This window comes from Atta colombica, unplaced genomic scaffold, assembly GCF_001594045.1.
Source record: "Atta colombica isolate Treedump-2 unplaced genomic scaffold, Acol1.0 scaffold200, whole genome shotgun sequence".
Classification (NCBI taxonomy): Eukaryota; Metazoa; Arthropoda; class Insecta; order Hymenoptera; family Formicidae; genus Atta; species Atta colombica.
In genome coordinates this window covers 774,053-796,142 of record NW_017259295.1, presented here as the reverse complement: position 1 = coordinate 796,142, position 22,090 = coordinate 774,053, and the positions used below count along the sequence as shown (strand labels likewise).

At 31.7% G+C, this 22,090-nt stretch overlaps 2 protein-coding genes across 2 annotated transcripts in view; one reads left to right on the top strand and one right to left on the bottom strand.

The window, feature by feature from the left end:
* LOC108687150 (high-affinity choline transporter 1) overlaps positions 1-9,432 on the bottom strand; it is an 11,499-nt gene extending 2,067 nt beyond the window's left edge. The window contains 8 exon segments of the mRNA XM_018192772.1: positions 402-619; positions 1,918-2,197; positions 3,601-3,905; positions 5,519-5,889; positions 7,476-7,754; positions 9,146-9,230; positions 9,233-9,372; positions 9,374-9,432. Of these exon segments, the coding sequence (XP_018048261.1) occupies positions 402-619; positions 1,918-2,197; positions 3,601-3,905; positions 5,519-5,889; positions 7,476-7,754; positions 9,146-9,230; positions 9,233-9,372; positions 9,374-9,432 (1,737 nt within the window).
* A 5,985-nt stretch (positions 9,433-15,417) lies between these two features.
* Positions 15,418-19,904, top strand: LOC108687100 (DDB1- and CUL4-associated factor 8-like). Its single transcript, XM_018192701.1, is given in 11 exon segments — positions 15,418-15,726; positions 15,729-15,858; positions 15,861-16,172; positions 16,240-16,490; positions 16,614-16,760; positions 17,029-17,243; positions 17,515-17,680; positions 18,718-18,886; positions 19,346-19,470; positions 19,574-19,699; positions 19,857-19,904. Coding segments are annotated over 11 exon segments (1,998 nt in total).
* Positions 19,905-22,090: the final 2,186 nt, after the last annotated feature.

The following is a 22,090-nucleotide window of genomic DNA, read 5'->3' as shown; positions in this document are numbered from 1 at the left end:
ATATATATATAAATTCATTCTAAAATATTTAAACACTAAGATCCGTTTTGATTGATGATAAATTCGTTTCTCTCAATTGATTTATTCTCATCGATCTAATACGAATTATAATTGTAAAGTAAACGTTGCACATAATTGCAACACTTGTCCTTAGAAGGTTACCACAAGTTAACAAAAGTGAAATAAGATCGATGTAATTACGAACTTATTTTCGTTGTGCTGTTCATGACAAACTTTCGCGAAGAACTTCACGAGAAGCTTGTTATAAAATTTTGTCTTATACGCATTAAAGATATGCATCGACACGAGCGGCGTGTTGTCAAGTAATAGTTTTCGCCACATGCATAAATACAGGGTGAATAAAGCTGAAATTTCACACGAGATACAACTAAGAAACTCACCCGCTGACGGAAGATCAATTTATAAATGTTTCTAGCAAACATCGAACTAGCAGAGAGGATGCTGCTGTCCGCAGAAGACATCACCGCCGCCGATACCGCTCCCAGCCCGAAAAAGGAAACGAAGTCCGGTGTCAGGTGTTGCAAGACCAACGGTAAAATCATGCTGGTTTCCGTCTCCGTGAAAGGGTAAGGACCAGTATACTCCGTCTCGTTCCAAGCTGTGACATAATTATTATGCAAATAACGTCTTTTAAATAATACTTGTTTACGTTAGTTAATTAAATTTTCATTACTGTTCTTCTCATTTATGTTAATATCCATATCATAACTATATATCGTTTGTCAAATTTAATCTCGTTTGTCTTTGTCACCAATCTGCATGATCGTGAGATGTTTCTAATGCATACTAATTCAAAATATCATATTCTGTAGCTGCCCTATATATATGACTAATAGTCAGAATAATATATGATTTCTAAAGGGCAAAGGAGAACCTCTTGTCTTTGTCTGTTGCTTCGATTTGTATCGCCGCTTGTTTCACCTATCTACCGCCTTTGTTTGACGTCACGCCCGCGTAATTCAAAGTTCTGTACTTTCTTCCTCTCTCTATCTCCCTTGCCAGCCGTGCATGGAATCCTTCCGCAACATACCGGCACAGGATACCGAATTAGTTCCGGGGACGTAGCTGCGCTACAACGGGCGAGTCGCCGCATTCACCCTCGCCCTCACCCTCGCAAAAGCAACGCCACATGGCGAGGTCCCACGCTATTGTGCACGCACGCGAGTACAACCCGAGACACCCCTCGGCCGTCCGCGCCCTTCGCGTTCGCCAATCGCTTGCAAATACCAGCAGTTCTCTCTTTGTCGCGCTACCAAATGTCAAGTAGCCTCCGAATGCGAGAAGAAGCGTGGGACGATGGGCAACCCGGCTTCTAATTCGAGCCTTTCGAAGAGCAGGAGGTTTGCGAAGGGGGATCATGTTATTACCCTCGAGCGAGACGGCGACGATTTCGAGAGAACCAAAAATACATCATTTTATTATTAATACACTCAAATTGAATTCTTTCCCAACGCAAGAAAAATAAAAAATCTTAAGACATCTTTCTCTCCGAGGAAATAAAAGAACGCCGAATTAACATTTGTAACATTTTATTTAAATAGTCGCTTAAATAGTATGTAAACTTATTCATTATGATATTAATTATGTAAAAGATAACGCAAAAGATAAGTATTTAATTTAAAGACATGAAAAAATATTTATGATCAAATTTAAATATTTTTGAAGGAGAAATATGTAACGTGATAAAAATATTTTTCACAAAATTTTATGGCGTGACGGACCAGTGAACTCTTTCTCTCTCTCTCTCTCTCTCTCTCTCTCTCTCTCTCTCTCTCTCTCTCTCTCTCTCCAATTTATAACTTCAATTAATATATATTGCGAATATATGTATATATATTGCATATAATATTAATTGTATGATATGTCGATTTAATCAATAATTAAATGCGTACTCACGAGTTGCTTTGGCAATCGCTCCAATCAAAACGGGGGGAATGGCCATCAGGATGCAACCTATAGCGGCAACGTAACTCAATACTTGAGCTCTCCCCGCGGTTTTCGAGGAGAGGACACGTTGGAAGTACACTTGCCAAGGTATACCGCCGAATATCAAAAGTAAACCGTAATCCAAATAATACCAATATTCCTCGGGACTCACTTTGCCGATCCAATCAACGTCCATGGAACTGAGGGATTGTACCTTCGGATTGGACCAAGCGAACGGGATACACATCCACTATTGACAAAAAATGATTTCCATCATTTTAATAAAATTTTAAAAAATTCGATAAGAGAATATTTGTTAATAATAAAATAAATAATTAATAATAAAAGTTAATAATAAATATTTAGTGATTTTCTGAAAATTACTCTAGACTTTTCGCATTTTTCGATTATCTTTAATATTTTGAAAAAAAGATAATTATTTTTATTAAACTGTTGGTGTTTAAAATAATATTTCTATCTATTTTATAAAAAGAATTTTTATATTAACAGAATTTGAAAATAATTTAGTAAATATTCAATTCGTTTAAAATGTTTTTTTAGAGGGTTTTTTTATAAGACTGGACATACATAAAGCGGACTTTAATCTCTAATTGATTGATACAAGCTATTCAAATATCTTTTCCAGAAATAGGATCTATATCGCTGCTTTGATTAGTTCTGAAAGGTCTGATTTATCGCGATTAATTACAGTTAATGGACGGCAGTTTCATTACAGAGGGACGAGTTTGCATTCGGAACGGTATCTGAAAGGGAAGTTTCGTAGTGCTCGAAATAAAAGCATTGCGAGTGTAATACTGTAACTCCAGGCAATAGTAAAGCGTATAAAGAACAGCATAATTTAAATATTTTCGTTCAATAATATAAACTATTTTATGTATTAATATATTTTATGTGTCAATAATTTCTATTAATTGATGACAACAAAATAAGATTATGCAATTGGAAACACGACGTCAGAATTATACTCTTAATATTTAAATATTTTTGAGTCGCATGAATTCAAGATGAGAAATCTATATATATCTTCTTTAAAAAAAACTTTAATTTTAGTCAAATAAATTAATTTACTAAAAGAGTCTAAAAAGATAAGATCTTTGCATTGTAAAGCTTTAAAGTTCACCGTTGTAATGGAAATTCTCTCGTTAGGAGCAGAAGTCTCACTAAAATAATAGCTCGATAACGTTCTTTCGAGAAGTGGGTCACCACCTATACGTCACCGAGTATAAATTTGGTAATACAAACGCTCGCAATAGCGAAGCCATGATATTGATTACTTCTGAAGCTTATATTGTATCAAAGACTCGTCCGACCGAGCGTTGCACGGGTCAAGTAAACCATGACATTTATTGAAATTTTGTTTTACTAAAAATACAAAAAAACGCGCAATCAAATTTTAACGGTGCTTTATAACGACTTATTTTATTTTTATTTCAAGTTATTTTTTATTATTTTAAATAAATTTCTCTTTAATTATTGTTTTATTATATTTAATTGTTCACACACAAATATACGTTCGAGCGTTTTTAATTGTGTTTCCAATCATTACTAGTTTTTACACTAAACAAATAATTATAACTAATTGCAAATACTTAATGCGATTCGATCGTATTACAAGTCAATCGACCCACTTACCAGACCGAGGAATATGCAGAAGAGCTGAATTACGTCGGTATAAGCGACAGAGTAGAGACCGCCGAAGAGGGTGTAGAAAACAGCGATACAGGCGCTCAAGATGACGGAAGTGCCCTGATCCATGTCGATGATGACCGCCAGCGTGGCGCCAAGTGCTGCAAGGATACCCGCTGCCCAGAAAACCTCACCGCACAGAGCAGGTAGAAAGAGGAGGCCACCCATACGCTCCCCGAATGCGTCTTGAAGCGGATCCAACATCGTGACGTACCCCTGCTGTCGCATTTTGTTCGCGAAGAAAATACCACCTGCAACAGAACGTCAACACCATTAAGAATAACATTTTTCCACTGACATATCTCATTATGGAAACTGAAATAATTTCATCAAACACTAGAATATCTTATATATAGAGAGAAATATCAACTTCAATTGTTGTAGATATTGATAAATGTTTGGATAGCATAATAACTAACAATAAAAGAATAGAAACAATATATGTATATTTTCACAGAATTTGAACACCAGAAATTAAGTAAACACAAGTTTTTGATTAAGACATTTGAAAAATTTATCGACAGAATACTAAAAATTTGGTTTCTGTTATCAAAATCCAAGGAGCTTAAGCTTGAAAAAGTAAAAAATTTGAGGAAAAATATTAATTTTAGCAAATATATGTGATAACATATATGATAATAAATTTAAAACAATACAAACTGTATTTATATTTTATTTTTTTACAAAATTACCATAAATGGAAATGGAAATGGAGTATGTTGAAACTTTTGAGTGGTAGGTCTAAAAATAATTTTGTTGAATCAGCAAAAGAATTATATAAAAAACTCAAGCATGATGAGCAATGTTATAAGAAATTTTGACTAGTTTAAGAGAGATGACTAAAAAAATGATCCGAAATATATAAACAAAAATTTTAGCAACCAATTTAAGAGTTCTACAAAATTATTATTTTGGTACACCAAAAAGTTATTTTCAGATCTGTATCTAGCTAAATTTTTTAATTCTTCAGTAAAATTGCTATTTTCATGTAAAAATCCAGATTTTGAAGAAATAACAATCTTAAATTTTTTTTCTTAATGTTGTTAGATAATCATTCATAGACATAGCGAAGCTAGGCTTTCAATGGAGTTATAGTCGCATTTATTCTTTGTCGAGGTCATTTGACTGCGCGAGACATTGGTGGAAAAGTTATCGCCTTTATATGCCGATAGCGAATACTCTGTCGACTGTCTGTCTGTTATATTACAAGAATTCTATTGTCAGCCACCGTAACTTCTTCAGTTGGGCATATAAGCACTCCAACATCGTGTAAAGAAAGACACGCCATTGATCAACGATCTTTTGATTGTTCTATCGTCAATCTTTGCGATTATAAACTTTCACCGTCCACCCGGCTGATTAAGGTGAATTACATAATGTTATGAAAAGTTTTCAATATCTTCATGGCAATCTTAAGCTTGTGTCATTATTGCTCCTTGTCAGATTTTGACGCACGACAAGTAACTCGCGTACACTAAATTGCTACTATAAAATCTACTTGCCCCAGAAGTCATAATTTTGTAAGTTGTTTAAATTGCACAAAGTCGCTAAGCAATAGAGCAAGAACGAACAACATCACAAAAAGGCAACAGTAAAGTCTGACTCATCAATTTTACGTGAAAGATTTTACTTTTAAGATTTTTTTAGATGAAGATGAATGGAAATAAAATTTACCATATAGAAATTTTTATTTGCGTATCTTTGGGGAAATTTTTCACAAAAATTTTTCACAAAAACAGAAAGACTGAAAAATGAATAAACTCGTACTTTTTCCAAAGTACTACCGGAATAACTGTACTTCACGTTATGAAGAAATTAAAAATTAAACAGTCACGAGAACAAGAAATAAAACAATTGGACTCACCGAAAACGAGACTGAGAGCATATCCAAAGGGTGCCTGGCACCAGACCAGACCCTTGGTGTAGATTGCCTCGGCGGTGCCGTTGATGTAACCACCACCGACCCAGGTCGCCGTCATCGTAAATATCCCGACGAAGAGCCCGATCGAGCGGCCGGCCAGCATGACCTCCTCCTCGGAGTCGTTGCCCGCTTCCTTTTTCCTGGCCGCCCATATTCCCACGCCCAAGATCAGCAAGTAAAAGAGAACGATGGAAATTACTCCGGCGATGTTGATCATTTTCGGGGAATAGGGATCCACCGGCGTGAGCTCGAGCTGACGGAGACGTAGGTCCGAGAAGTTCGGCAGATGATCCGCTTTGGGATTGTCTGGATATCTGAATTCAATTTTTGGACATGTTTTTTTCCTTCAGAAACTTTTATGTGAAGGCGGAATTTAAAAGAATTTCAAAAAGTTGAAATCGTGGTGCGAAATCGGCAATCGTGATGCTTAATTTGATTGATATAAAATATATATATATATATTATTATTATTATAAATTACAATAATTTTTATACTTTGCATTTTAAGAAAAATATTATGCTTATATATTTGAAAAAATTATTTAAAAACTTATAACAAACGAAAGAAAAATCACAAAATAAAAATTATAAGTTTCTATCTGGAAGCTGTTTCAATCAATGGAATAAATTTTATTCATTCACCATCTTACTTTGTGTATAGTCTGATTTAAATTGAATTAAATTTTACAATTTTATTTATAAGAATTGACTTTTTAAATTCTTTTTTTTATAATGCGATACATTTTTAAGGGTCAAGCTCTGTTAATTGCTTTTTGTAAAGTAAAAAAAGATAAATATACGAATTCTCTCCCTTTATTCGCCGCGGCCGACGACGTTAATGAATGCAAAAACTTCTGAACGTAGGTTTTACAAAGAACTTATCAATTTCGCGTGTATTAAAGAGTGTATTAAAATCTTCCACTTGATTAACATCATGACCGTCACGCTTGCGTCCAACAAGTGCAGCTAAGCGCAAATATTATGTTTCTACCCCCCCCCCCCTCGAGGAGTATTTAAATCGTTCAACCGAGTTCACCCTCTAATCCTGTTAGGCGCGGTCTATCCGAGGCGCCACCGCTCAATTCGGCTTCAAAAAGGATGTAGCTTCGATTAACGCACTTTATTCGGCGTAAAGTAGAACAAAAAAGGAAATTAAAAAACGGTTTTGCCGAAATATCTACAGTTAGATACAGATCAGAAAATAATTTTGTTGGATTATCAAAATAATTATATAGAATGCTCAAGCTTGTTGCTTGTTGATGTTAAAATCTCTTACACCATTATTCATCATGCTTGAGTTTTCTTCATAATAATTTTAATGATGCAACAAAATTATTTTCAAATGTGTTGAAATTTTTAAACGCTTCAATAGAATCGTTCTTTTCGTGGGTGACTCTTTCCTTACGAAAGGAAAGAATAAGATTGCAATTTATACAATGAAACACAAAAATGCAGTTTTAAAAGACAGTTTTTCGAAGCGAGATAAAAGCATATTTCATTAGTAAATAATAAAAATTCACCTTGCAAATAATAAACAAAATATCAAAGAATACATTTCAAAATTAAAGGAAAAAGTAATGAAGAGACATAAAGGAATGTGTGCATCTTGTATACCAAAATAAAAGGCACGATTGCTAAAAGTTCATCTTGCATAGCAAGATTCTTTGACTTCGATTCTCTTATTTTTTATTATTCTTTGTTCTTCTTCAAACAAAAATAAGGAAAGAGAATTAAAATGTTATTAAAATTACAAAAATTATCAAAATTTCCAGTCAACAAAATAATAATAAGTTCGATGTGTCCTGCGAAAAAGAAGAGCAAAATCTAAATATCAAGGGTGGAGGTTTACCTTTGAAATCCCCGCGAGGTACAATCACGCAACAGCGGGGGGCAGCCTCACACGGGCACCGGCGGCATTTCTTGAAGACGATGCTTCCAGACGACCGACGACGACGCTTGATTGGGATTTGGGGGGCAGCAATCACCCCACCGGAGCGAGGTCTTCTGGGAGGGGCTATTCCTTGTCCTAAACGCGAGGCCGCCCATGGGCGCTGATGGCCATCGATTTTCACCCAACTCACTGAGCCCGCTGCTTCCCTGCCTGCCTAGTTTCTTCGTTTCTCTCCTCCCTCGCCTATTTTCTGCGCCCACGGGACCGATCGCGGGGATCAGCACGGTCCTTTATCTACAGAAGAACGAGAACTATTATGTTTAGAGATATTAGACACCAAAGAATGTACGAAAGTGTCATCAAGGAGAGTACTTCAGTCAGAAGATGTCATCTGGTATTTTAATTATATTTAAGAGCAAGTTTGTAGCAAGATCATGTTAACATACAATCGATCAAAAGGGTTAACTTCATAAGTTAAAGTTTTTAATCATCTGTGAAACTTGGGCTCTTATAAAGTTATTGTTAATTAATAAACAACGTAAATGAGAAAGTATTGACTTTTCTGATGAATATATATTCTTGTCAGCTCTACTTTTTTTGTGTTTAAATAGGAAAAAATGTCTTTTTTTAACCTTCAGCATCAATAATTTCTTTAATATGCAAAGAGAATTTACAAAATTGTGTACACTTTTTTACAATATTATTTTCAATAAATCTTTTAGATAATTTTAATCTTAAATATAATTATATCTTAAATAATAATTCAAATCAACTTTGAGTCGACAATATTTAAATTATATTTTTCAATCTGAACTAGTAAGTTTTATCATTTTAAAATATATTTATTATTTCTGTGTTTTAAATTTAATCTATGTATCCTAGAAATTCTAATTTTAAAAATGAACGAGCAATCAAATAAGTTAATCAGCGTTTTGAAATTTAAATTCTCGAGCATTCACAACTTGTAAAAAATTTAACTATCATTTTGATCAACGTCAAGATTGTTAAGAGAAAGTTTTATTACAAGATAGAGATTCCACAAATAAAATTATCACATATAGTTCTATATAAGTGCTGCTCTATTCACACACGCTGTTTTATATTTAAGTACGAATACATACGTACGAACTTTGACTGGCCATGGATCTCTATGAATTATTTTTGCGCGGTTGTACTCTAAAGCTGGCTGGTAATAATTCAATGCTGATTATAATAGTTTGATACCAATTAAACGTAGAGAAAAACGAATTTGTTTTACGTATTTTATTTTGTAACATTTTTCTATGTGAAATAAAATACAAATGGTACAGAAAAGACACCTTCGCCTGTAATTTCATCGGACCAATCCTACTTCTCGAGATAAAAAATGAAAATGTTTTTCAAAGATCACTACTTTTTTTTTATTTTTAAATCGCTTATGTTACTACAGCCAAATGATTACTTACGGACACTTTCCTCACGTTCCCACTGAACAGATCTCCCGATCCCGAAGGAACCCAAAGTGGCTGCGACTACCTCATTTTGGAACCGGTGTTCAGCGCAGGCAATCGATGACTGTGGGGTACCAATGGTCGAAAGAAAACCGGCAACGCAAAGACAAGGTATAGAATCGACTTCACGTGACGGGAAGTGCAACTACCGGTCCCGAAGGGATGAGCGAGATGGAACGCGAGACGAACCGGAGGTCGAACGGATCGTCGTTTTCGTAATCGTGGCCGTGATCGTCGCTGCCACTATTGTCGTCGTCGTCGTCGTCGTCGTCGGAACGACGTTGCCGTCGTCGTCCCGTACAGTCGCGGGGGCCACCTCGTACTGAGGCGGTCGGCCGTCTGCCGTCTCGCGAGGACCGACGACGACGGAGGGAGGGCATTCGGTATAATATTGATTCGACCCCCGTGACGTCACGGCGGCGCGGCGCGCGGCACCGTGCGGGGGGTGCGCAGCGCTCTGTGTCGCACCCCACCATCCCCCGTATCCTGCTGCCTGCATCGCCGTACGTCCCTCGCTATCGCGTACCCCCTTCGCACACCCTCTTGTCCCATTCCTCCACGAACCCGACGCCCCCGCCGGGGGCGAAGCGGGGGGCGTGGACAACTGGCTTTGGCTGGCTGCCGCTGAGTCTGCGCCCCCGACTGAGTCGCGACGGAGATCGCGTCCCCCTGGCTCTCTCCGTCGTTCTCCTCTCACCCCTTTCGCATGGAGAGCGGAAATTCGGGAGGGGGGGGAGAGGAGGAAACCCAGAAGATGGACGAATTGAGGCCTCTCAGGAGATGAAGAACCGGTACTAATATGACTTCGAAGGTGCATTATTTCCTGATGAACGTCACGTGCACTGGCTGATTCGTTTCCTCGTCTAGAAACAAGATGTGTCGATTAATGATTTCCCTTCACGACACATGAACACGACATCTTTTCAACTACAAATCGTCAAAAAAAAAGATAAAAATTATCGTTGGAGTTATTCGATATTAGAAATTAAAAGTCATATTAGATCACGTTATTCTTGAATAGCAAAAATTTGTTTGTTAGAAACTCTAATGAGCTTCAACTTAATAAAATTATGATATAAATGTCAAGCACTTTCCATACTTCAGAGTTGTAATATTTGAAGTAACATTGATCTATTTCTGCATCAAGCACGAGTAACTTGATTAGCCTTTAATGGCTAATTAAGTTATTAGCGTTTGCTTTTATTAGAAGTTTAATAATGTCTTGCCATTGAAAACCAAAAGTCGTAGGATATATGACCTATTATAAAGCAAATGTGATCCTTTTATATAAATAATATATAAAATATTCTCTATAACAATATTTATATTCTGAAAAAAATATATCTTAATTTTTCGAATAAAAATTTTCTTGCTAAAAAATTATTTCTTTGAAAATAAAATATTGTACAATAATATTTTCAAAGAAATTGTCATTGAGCCAAAAAAATTTTTTTTAATACGAGCAAAGAAATATTTCTTTGAAATTAAAATTTTTTTTCAGTGTATGCAAAAATATTAAATATTGAATATTAATTTCTTATTTTTTTATCGAACGTAAAAATTACATAAAAATATTTTCCCTGGGAAAAGGACAAGTTAATTTTTTAATGCAGTGATGTCTTTTATTGATTGCGACTCTTACGTGCGAATACAACAAGATCTCGTTTTAACAAAATTCGACGAAAAATCAGCTCCAACTTTTTATCTCCTTTGAATTATCAGCTATAAATTTTAGGACTGACATTTACAGTAATTTTGGATTCTCAAGGTGTGCGTGGGCAGAAGTTAACGGGGACAGTAGGTAGGGATAGGTGACGAAAGTGAGGGTGAGAATGGAGAACATCGATAGGAAGAAAGGCACACGACCTGGTGAATCGATTACCCCGAAAAACATATATTCACCTCTCGGCGAATTGCCACGTTTAATTACATGGACAAGGGCTGATGTTTTTTCATGAAGCGGTCGACTATTATTTTAAGAAATAAAAAAACTACGAAAATGTATCATTGTAGCAGGGATGAAGATCAGATTCTGAATGAAATGAAATATTCAGGGATATCGTAAGGTGTGTCGAATTATGAAATAATGCCTCAGTGTAACGGCACGTTACACGTCGATATTTAATTACTCCTCTGTAGCAAAGACGATCCCTTGCGAAGCGAATTTAATGACAAAATAATGTAAATTTGTAAGTACATAAATTTGCTTACGTCACACGAATGGTAGTTAAAGTGACGAATAAAAAATTATTTATAACGCATACTTTCCTTTATTAAATATAATGTGTTATAATAAAATATTAGAAGCATTTAATTGTTATTAATGAAGTACTGTGGACACAACACATCATTAAATAGACTTTTAGGATATACAATAGAATATTCTTTTTAGTAATCTTTTTTCAGCTTATTATATTATTTATTATATATAGCAATTAATCCTTTAAATAAAGTATTTTAATTCTTATTATGCTTTATTATATCATTTCCCTCTTTTATATTGTAATATAATAATTATGTAGTTCAGTGAACAGCAATAACAGCAAAAGTATAGCACCTCGCGTAAATCTTAATACTCGCGTGAATTACGAATTTAGAGATGAATTTAGAGACTCTTCGAGAATAATTTATAAAATTTCGGATTTATACTGTTACCATACAACGTGAATGCCAAGAATAACATGGCGTTAAAAATGCTGACGTCAAAACTGCAGAGAAGCAAGGAAAACCTATTAATGGCTGAGTAACGGTCGCGTTTGTTACAGGTCAATATAGAGCGCAGAAAAATATGGTTGATCTTCTAGACTGGGATAACGCAACAAAATGCAAATAATTACAAGATAATTAGATAATAATTTAGATCATAATGCTGAACAGACAGATGTAACGGCAAATTTCCCTTCTTGTGATTCTTCTCTTCCTCTCTTTCTCTCTCCCGAATTTTGCATGATCAATATCGTTTGGCCCATTCCTGTCAAATTGAAAATTGCATTTGCTATTCTTCTGTCACTTTATACCACATTCTATATATATTTTAAGCATTTGAATATAGATTTCTTGTTTCGACTCTAAATTTTGTAACATAAACAAAATACTTTATTTCTTAAGAAAACAAATAATATTTGCAATAAATGTTAACAGAATATAAATATACAAAATTATAGCACTCAATTATTTCACCGTAGTGAGTATTACAAAATAATTACAATTTTTTAAGGCATTTTGTATCTTGCAATGTGACATCTTTAATTATATATTATTTAATTTATATATAAAAAAATACAATAACGATTCTGTAGCTTGCATCATCATATTATATAGACTTCCCGGGAAAAAATGTTTCACATGTACATATAATCATATACATTTATATAAAAAATTGACATATTTTATACAAAATGTGTCCATTTATATAACATTTTTTCCCGGGAATTATTATAAAAATATACAGTATTATTTTATTTCTCGTTGGAAATAAACAATAAAGTCTTTGCGCTACAATTATTAGCATTGCTTAGAATATCTCAAAATACTTATAGAAATTTCGATAGAACCGAGATATTTTTTACAATGTGCACACACTGGATGCCTTATCAACAATCCTACAAGATAGTTCGCAGTTTACCGAGTGTCACATTCGCTAGTATTTTTTCTAAAACAAGAAACTATTAAATGTAACAAAATAAAAATTAAAATCATTTTTTCATAAGGCCGGTCTTTTTTTAATTAAATTTCTTGTGTGACTCATTCAACTTTATTTTTATTTCTCCAAAACGTGGAGAGAAAAAAAGAAGAGGGATGAATCGTTTCAGCTGAAAAGATTTCTGATTCCACATAAAAGTTAAAATGGAGAAGAAAAAGAAAGATCCGATAATGGACGGAAATCGATAATTTATTATCGTCGGATCTTTCTTTTTCTTCCCCATTTTAATTTTTTTTTAAAGATTAAAGATTTTTCATCGAATCGTGGAATAAATTTCTATTAATTCTTGTCAAATCCCTCTGGTTTGAGATGAACTTTCACTTTCGTGTTTTCGTGACTCGGTATCGCGAAGCGATCGTTACGCATGCTAGTAAAGACGGGGATTCGGCGAATTAAAAACGATAACCAGTTGAGTGAGTTCAGGCGACCCCGACAGCCTACTTGTCACGAAGTCAAGCACTGACATCCGCGGAGAACTGGTGAATTGAAATTTACCCGGCCACGTGTCAGGTGAAGCACCCGAGACGATAATATGCACGTGTGTCCGTACGGCTCGTAACTGGATACGAAACAAGAGGGTTCCATTGGGTTATCATAGGGTGATACGAGGCCACGACTCCTAAAGAGTCTACACGTGACGCACTTATAGATCACAAACGTTGTCATGTTTCAGAATAACATCGATTCCTCCCTTTTCTCTAATATGTACATGCCTATCGTTTAATTATAAAGCGGCAGAATAACTCTTATATAACTCTTAATTTATTACTAAAATATATAATAAAATTAAATTTTTACCCTTCCTTACTTTTCCGCGTTTATTAATAAATTTCCTTTTATTATTTTGTAATTTTCTATTTCTATTTCATGAGGAATCTTAATGATACCTCTTATTACAAAAAAATTTGTTAGCAGCTGCTGGTAGTTGCTTTATTGCGTGATGCGCATGTCCTAAATAAGATATGTTCTGTTTCATACATAATGCGCATATTGTAAAAAGCCCAGGAGATTGATATTGCATTGGAATTTGATCAATCAAAACAAAGTTTACAAAAATTAATATTAATTTCCTTTTTTTTTTTATTAAATTCAGTCCAGTCTCAGAACCACTTCGACCAACTACGATTAACTTTAATCGACGGTTAGTCCGTGGAATCTGTTGTTGACAAATGCGATTGGTGAATTCCAACTAACTGGACTAATCATTGATTGAAGTTAATCGGAGTTGATCGAAGTGGCCCACGATCTGCATCTTGAAAATTATCTGCGATGAAAATTACAAAAATAATCAAATTAGACGTTGACCTATGAAATTATAAATAAACATTATAATAAATATTTGTGCACTTTGTGACTTTAACTTCGTTTCAAGATACAACAGAGCTTTTATTCTTGAAAAGAAACATTACATATACTATAGCACTTCCCCACGTATTTTTTTTTGTATACGTTTCTTTACGAAAATAATAAATTATAGATTAGCAAATTGTTCCATCGTTCCGTCTGCAATTTGACAGCTTTGTTAGAATGCAGAGTTAGCTTGGATCTACAATAGATTTTTAAGCCATAAGAAATGGACGAATCATAATTATTCTTGTCGCATTTGGCTGTAACTGGTCAGTTTCTTATGGCTTAAGACACCTATTATAGATCCGAACTTAGAATATAAAAATTTATAATTCTGTCGCATACTTTGTTTTCGCGCCATTTTTTTTTATCTCGATGATGGGGATAAAAAACTAGCGCCAATCAAAGGAAGAAGGAGAAGAAGAAGAAGAAGAAGGACCTATGACGAAACATTCTTCTAGATCTACAAGTATGATCCAATCAACGCGAAGAAAATTTCCAACTTGTAAATTAAACATTCTGCTGAACGCAGCCGTTGGTTATCATCCTTCTACTTAACTCTCGTATCTGACACAACAGAGGAATTGTGAGATGTGCTTTTGTAAAAAGTGGAGTACAGCCATACAGGGAAAGTCCCAAGGTAAGTGCCCTGTCAATGAGAATCTTCCCCTAATCCTATGTCTCATCTCCATTTGAATTTTGCTAATTGTCTAATCGAAGATTCAGATGCTGTTTCAGAGCACATTAATTGTATTTTTAGTTTTGTTTTTTTGAAGTTTTTTTGAAGTTATTTGAAGTTTTTTTAAGTTAATAATAAAAATTTTATCTTCTTGAAAGATCAAAGATGATGTAAAAATTCTCAAAAAAGAATCTCAAAAGAATAGACAGTTTATGTTAAATTCAGTTTTAATAAGAATGTTTTGTTGTCTTTCAGAAATGTCAAAGTAGCGAAATAAAGTTTTTCAATAAAAGATCTCAATTTGTTGAGTTTATTGAAATAAATTAGTTTTGTATTTCATTTAACTTATTTGCACTTATTTGTATAATTATAAGAAAATGAGGATAATTGTGTTAAGTCTTATGTCTAAGTTACTGTCTTTCATTATTAACAGGTATATTTCTAATAAAGAACAAAAAGTATAGATATTGTGGATATTGATTTTAGATAATCAAGAATTGTTTTTTTCCAGATTTTTTTATAATTTTTTATAATTTACTCAGATATATGCACGTTTTATTAATACTTTAAATTATATATACGTGATATAATTTGTAATAAAAGTTTATTAATTATTGTGAATTAATCTATTTTTAGGAAAAACCATATTTAAGTTCTCGATATAAATTAATTGTGTATTTTGAAGGAATAATTGTTAATAGTTTGGATAAACAAAAAGATCTTTAGAATAAAATGAATTTTTAAAGTGAAGTATCGGATGATATCGATAATTCTTTTGAAGTAAAAACGTTTCCTAATATCAAAAATTCAGATAGCGAGGAATTTAGGAAGGTACAGTCAAGTTCTTTAAAAGATTCTCATGTCTCAAAAAATGTAAATAATTATGATATTACATCTGAGAGCAATGTCACTTTAAACAAAATTAATCATATAGTCGAATTTGATAACAATATCGCTTGCGAAATTATTCAAAATAAACGAGAAAATGAACCTGAAGAATTTTCTGCAAACATTAAGATAACAACAAACATTAAGATAACATTAATAAATGTGACAAAACTAACTATATGTTAAAAGAAAAATTCTATTCTAGTTTAAATTCGGTTAATTTATCAGAAGTTATTACCTCACAAGATAATAGTTCTTTTCTTTCTTGTACTAAGCAAGCACAATGCGCACTAATCAGATTAAAAGAAATATTTCGAGAAGTCAAATACAGACCAGTAGCGATACATCAACAGAAGAATCGGACGATAGTTCGGATGAAGTTTCGAGTAAGCGACAAAAATTAAATGAAAGTGTGCGCAATACCAATGAAGGAAACTTAAATGACAATACAGTGACGTTTCAAAGAAACACATTAATAGCAGAGCAGCAAAATTATCATTTGATAAGTGAGTCAGTTGAGAACGAATCATCGAATACAAATTTAAGAGCAAGATCAGAAACTACTAATAATTACCAGTCTACTTCATACAAACATGAAGGTATTTTTATACTTTTTCAAATTTTTTATTATTTGGTAAAATGTGAAAGTTTGAATTTTGAACACAGATAATGGGAATAAATGGGAAGCTACTAAAAAGGATGAATGGGAGAAACAAGAGAAAGATAAAGATAAAGATAAGAACAATGAAGAAGCCGATAACTTAAAAATAAGAAAAATATTTCCTAATTGGCATATTGTACCGGAAGTGATAAATCGTCAAATAGGTAGCAATCAATTATTCGAAAGACGATTCTATAGTTCTTTATATGCAGTAGAACACCTGCAACTTATGTATAAACTTAATGAATCCATATTGGTAAATTATTCATCTTGTAAATGTTATACATTGAACTACGCAGATTTATATATTGTATTGAAACCATTACTAAGTTATTCTTGTATTATTAGTTAATGGTATATATTTGATTATTAGTTACAGAATTATCAAATAATAAAACTCTTAAATTTTAATCACAAAGGAAATTTATTAATGTGTGTCATTTGTGATATGATTTCTATTTGGGATTGGGCTGTAGGAAAAAAAAAATATTCTTTTACAAATAAAGATAACTTCTTTATATCAGATGTATGTATTATAATTAATTATAGCATTAGATTGGAGATTAGAGTGTTGTATAATAATTATTTTAATGTAATTATATTAAAAGAATATGTTTATTAATCTTTTTCTAGGATTCATTCCAAAATGTCCTCTCCGAGAAATATTTTACTCGAAATATATAATATACGTAATATATACTGTATGTATATTAGAGTAAAATCTTCCTCAGTGGAAGACGTTTTTGGAATGTAGCCTTAATTAGTTTTCTTAATTTATAATTGTATGAGTTTAGACCAAATGGCTGTCGTTGGAAAATCTTATAGCTTTTTCTGATAATTTTTATCAGATATATTTGCTGGATATTGAAAGCAACATATCGATGAAATTGGCGACACACGATGGAATCTTGAAATTGGCTGTGCATCCTGAAATACCTTATGTAATTTTTTCTGCTGGAATTGATTCAAGAGTGTTATCCATTGATATCCGAGAAAGCAAACCAAAAGAGTGAGTAATCGCAATTAAAAAGCTTAAATATATATTTATATTTTTTTATGTAAGCTATGTTTATACCTTACGGCATATCCACTGTATTAATTTTTCATATTAAGAGTTCATTTGTGATTGATACTCAAGATTATTCAATACTTGCTGAACTAATCAAATTACAAGTAGGCTCAATCAATATCTATCTTCGGTTTCAGTTGTATGATAAAAATGTTTTTTTTTTATATTTTTTTAATAAATCCTCTATAATATATAATTTTTTTGTCCATAGGTTATTTGTAGTAAAGGAAAATTTGTTAAAAGTACCATTACACAGTATAAATTTTAATCCTTCAAACAGTAATGAATTATGTGTCGCTGGTCAGTCCTACTGTGTCATGGTATACGATCAGCGAAATGTTTCAAAACCGCTTTATAAACTATGGCCTAATTATGTAGTACGTCTTGTATTAAGTCCATTACTAGAAAAAAGTTTATAATGAAAGCAATATAATAATATAAAATATAATTTGTTTACGTATATGTTAAAAATATAATTTGTTTACGTATATGTTAATTAGAGGAAAGCCTCTTATTATGAGATAAGCGCCTAATATGAGATAACAGCGTTTTTATTAAACTAATAAATGCTATCTATTGGTTCCATCATGAATTTTTTGCTCTTAGATTGAAAATTATTTAGTAGAAGATTTATTATTAGATCATGTTTGTAGTTTTCATTGTAAAACAAGATTTTAGAATTTGGATGTCTTCAAGTTTCATTGAAATGAATCTTTAAACCTTGTTTATTATTTAATAAATAAATATTTGGCAATAAATTCTTCATGTAGTAATAGAGTAAGGTACTAATAAAAAAAATACGGGATATGTTGAATTGTTTAATTATAGAAGTTAGATTTGATGATCGTAAAATCATAAGGCGTGGAAATCGTAATATGAGATACCTAGGGTATTTATAATATGAAATAATCCATGCTCCTATGTTATAATGAAAATCGGTGCTAAAATATAAATTTTATTAAGCAATAATAAAAAAGACAACCGAAATGAACGTCGAGTGCCTATTTCTGTGATGTTTCATTCCAACTATCTTCTGAAGAGTTCTGGGTACAATCTATCGCATGCTCACTTTTCGCGCACATGTTTGTATTTTAGAAACATTAAATAAAGTTTTTTAATTGCAATATTGATATATTTTGCGTTTTACTATCGATTTCTCGGGGCATCTCATATTACGAACACAATTTTTTGACTCTGCGATTTACTCACTTTTTACATTTCTTTAATTTTCAAAAAAAAATAGAATTTAAATTAAATTTTATATAATTTTATATTTTATCTTAAAGTTTAATTCTCTTCAAAATGATCTATTATTTTTTTAAATTCTGCCTATATTTCCAGCATTTACCCAAAATGAATTCGATATCTCATAATAGGGACCTTTCCTCTATTATATTATATATAAATGTTTTAGGTAAATAATGATTACGTATTTGTAACGTCTGCAACGTATAATTATAACGGAACAGAAATTCTCGTTTCGTATAATCATAAGGAATTATTCCTGTTTAATAAATTAAAAACATTATCATGTGGAGATTACGGCCATATGTATGAAAATTATGTGGATATATCACAACCGTGTAGGTTATATATAAAATGCAATTATTTTATAATTACATTGTTTTTTATTAACGATTATTATAGATCTTTTTAATTCTTAATCATTTTTTCTTTATGCGCGTTTAATTAAAAAAAAACTATAAAATTATAGTATAATTATATTATAGTTTTTCTCTAAAGTTTTTTTCTCTAGTTTTTCTATTATATTATAAAGTTTTTTTTCTAAGTGTATCATCGAATCTTGTTTCTGTATATTAATATACAAAAACAGAATTCGGTGATACACTTTTGAATTAATTTTCATATGTGTGTTGTTAATAACTTATTTAAAAAAAAAATTTCTATAAAAATGTCTCTTCTAAAATTTGTTATAGTATGCTATAGTTGAGAGAAACGATATTTTATAGAGAAACGATATAATAAATAATTCTGATTTATTAATATTTAATTAATTATTCATGCCTTTTGGTTAATTATAGTATATAATGGTTATTTTTTCGGACCTAAAAGCGAATATGTTATATCTGGATCCGATAATAATATATTTATTTGGGAAAAAAATTCAGAATGTATCATACAATATATGACAGGAGATACACTATTGGTAAGTTTTTCTATTTTATAAATTTAATATAAATAAATTTTTCTTATTTACAGTATAAACGAAAAAATAATGACTCTTTAAAATTTAATTTATATATTTATAGGTAACTCACTTGGCGAGTCATCCGCATATTCCCATTCTTGCGACATGCGGATTTGAGAACAACATTAAACTATGGATGCCTTCGAAAGGAAAACTTTCGGTAATGCAGTCATTCGGCAATGTACGTATGTAAAAATTATCTCTTTATAAATCTCTTCCATTTTTTTTTGTTATCTTAAGGATGTATCATTTAAAGACAATTTTTAATATCACATTCTTGATAAAAACAGTGGAACGCAGTAATGTAATCACATCGATGAATTCATATGTTCCCTTTTTTTCACAAGTCCCACGCGAGAAATAGGGAGAAAAATAACAATTTCTTCCTCTGATTATTTGATTAAGCTCTACAGAGACATTATCTGTCATAGAGAAAAAAAGAGAGGTAGATTAAATTGATTATATATACACTATCGTGTTTCTTTTACAGCATTTTTTTATGGATGATGATTCCATTATATTACCAACCAAATCGAGATGAAGATATCAACGATAACCATGTCATCGATGATGATGATAGTATTTAATTCCAATAGCTCCTGGTCGGATAGCTCTATCGAAAATAGTCTATTCAAATGCGGCGACGTTGAAAGAATACAGTGTCTTTCTTAAAACTGGTGTTTAAATTAATGTGATTTAATATTGCGATGAAATTACATGTATAAAACATATCTTTTTATATTAAAAAGGAAAAATTGCAAAGCGATGAATTAAAATTGTAACCAATTAATTAATTAGAAATAGAAATATGAATCATTTAGTAATAGATATATTCGCGCATCAGTTATCGTGCTTTACTTCTGTTTTTCATTTTTCCATATTAATGTTTAATATTATCCCAAGCAACGAGTCACGATAACGACATCAAAATGATATTAAAATGAATCGAAAATGATTGAAAAATGACTTTTGAAATGATCATTTTGAAATCATTTTGATATCATAATGACTTTTTCTGCTTGAGATAATATATCATATATAACTTATTGCACTTTTTTATATTAATCGTTTCACAATTATAATAAATTTTACTGAATAACTTCACATAGTGAAATATAATATATATCGCCGCAACGTCGTATCGAAGATGCTTTGCATTCTAGTTATTATTGGTCTTTTATATTGACTGAAAATGAACTATTTCATATCTCCTAGTACATATCTTGAATTATACATATTTATTGTATTTTTATTGTTTATTGTTATTTTTTAATATATGCGTTGAACAAAATAAAATTAATTAATAAAGAATAAGTGAAAGAAGAGAAATAAAAAGAGGAACATATTTTAAAAATGATAAATCATAAAATATGCAGAGTACGATTTTTAATCTTATTGGTAGTATCTCAATATTTTCGAATTAAAAGAATTCTAAGTAAAATATGTCGTTTTGATAATTTAATGACGAAGACATAAATTATTTTTTACAAGTTAAATTTTTAAAGCAATACATATTTTTTTTTTTTAAAGAAATACATAGGTTCTTAGGATCCATTAAAGATATTTTGTTACTATTTAGTTTTATTTCCTTCAAGAATTTGTTAAGTTCAATTATATATTCTTAATTCATGATATTCTTAATTCATGATAAGACTGTTTAAAAAACATTAAATAAATTGAGAGAATTTATTGCTCTTAAATAATTCGAGAGAAACTAGTTTTGTTAAAAACCAAATCTTTTGGAAACGACTGTATAAAGGCTGAACTTTTTATAAATGATAAGGCAAAGTGATCGATATCTTGACTTTCGTAAACGGATCCTTCGTGATTCAATCGAAGCGACAAAAAATCCTAGGAGATCCAGCAGCAAGTAATCCAGCAACGGCGAGAAATAAAAAGATCAAGCATAGTAAGATTTCATTATTTCTCTATCGCACAAAAATCATTTTAAATATAAATGACTAGTAGTATAAAGAGTACTTTGATAATGAAAGATCTCTTATTTTTGTAAGTAGCAAATATGCTACAACGACGTTCATTATATATTTTCTCTTGACATTTTAATCTATTGTAAGGAGCATGAGAGAGCGTGAGGTAGACTTTCTATCTGCCTAAATTATTCTCCGCCGGCAAGTTGTACGTGCTGGCAAGGCACTAATGTGCGTGCTTCGACGAGTCCTACCATCTAAGACGTAGCCGCTCCTACTTACTTCCTCTGAATGGACATTGCAACCGATACTTTAAATGCAAGCCTGCTGTTGACATTTGTTTAAATCTTACTTAGTATACAATACACTTTGTACAGATTTTAAATTTAACTCTTTCTAATTTTAAATAGTAATTTGTATAAAATAGAAACTATAGACGTTATTAAAACAATAATAAAATAATTATTAATTTAATTAAAGTGACATTATTTGAAATTAAAATACAAGCATTAAAAAGTTTCTATTTTAACATTTTTATTTAATTAACTTATCATATTACTAAAAATAATCGGAAAAATTATTGTAATTAAATAATTTATAATTTATGACAAATATATATAAAATACATATAAAGAATATAACTAATGATT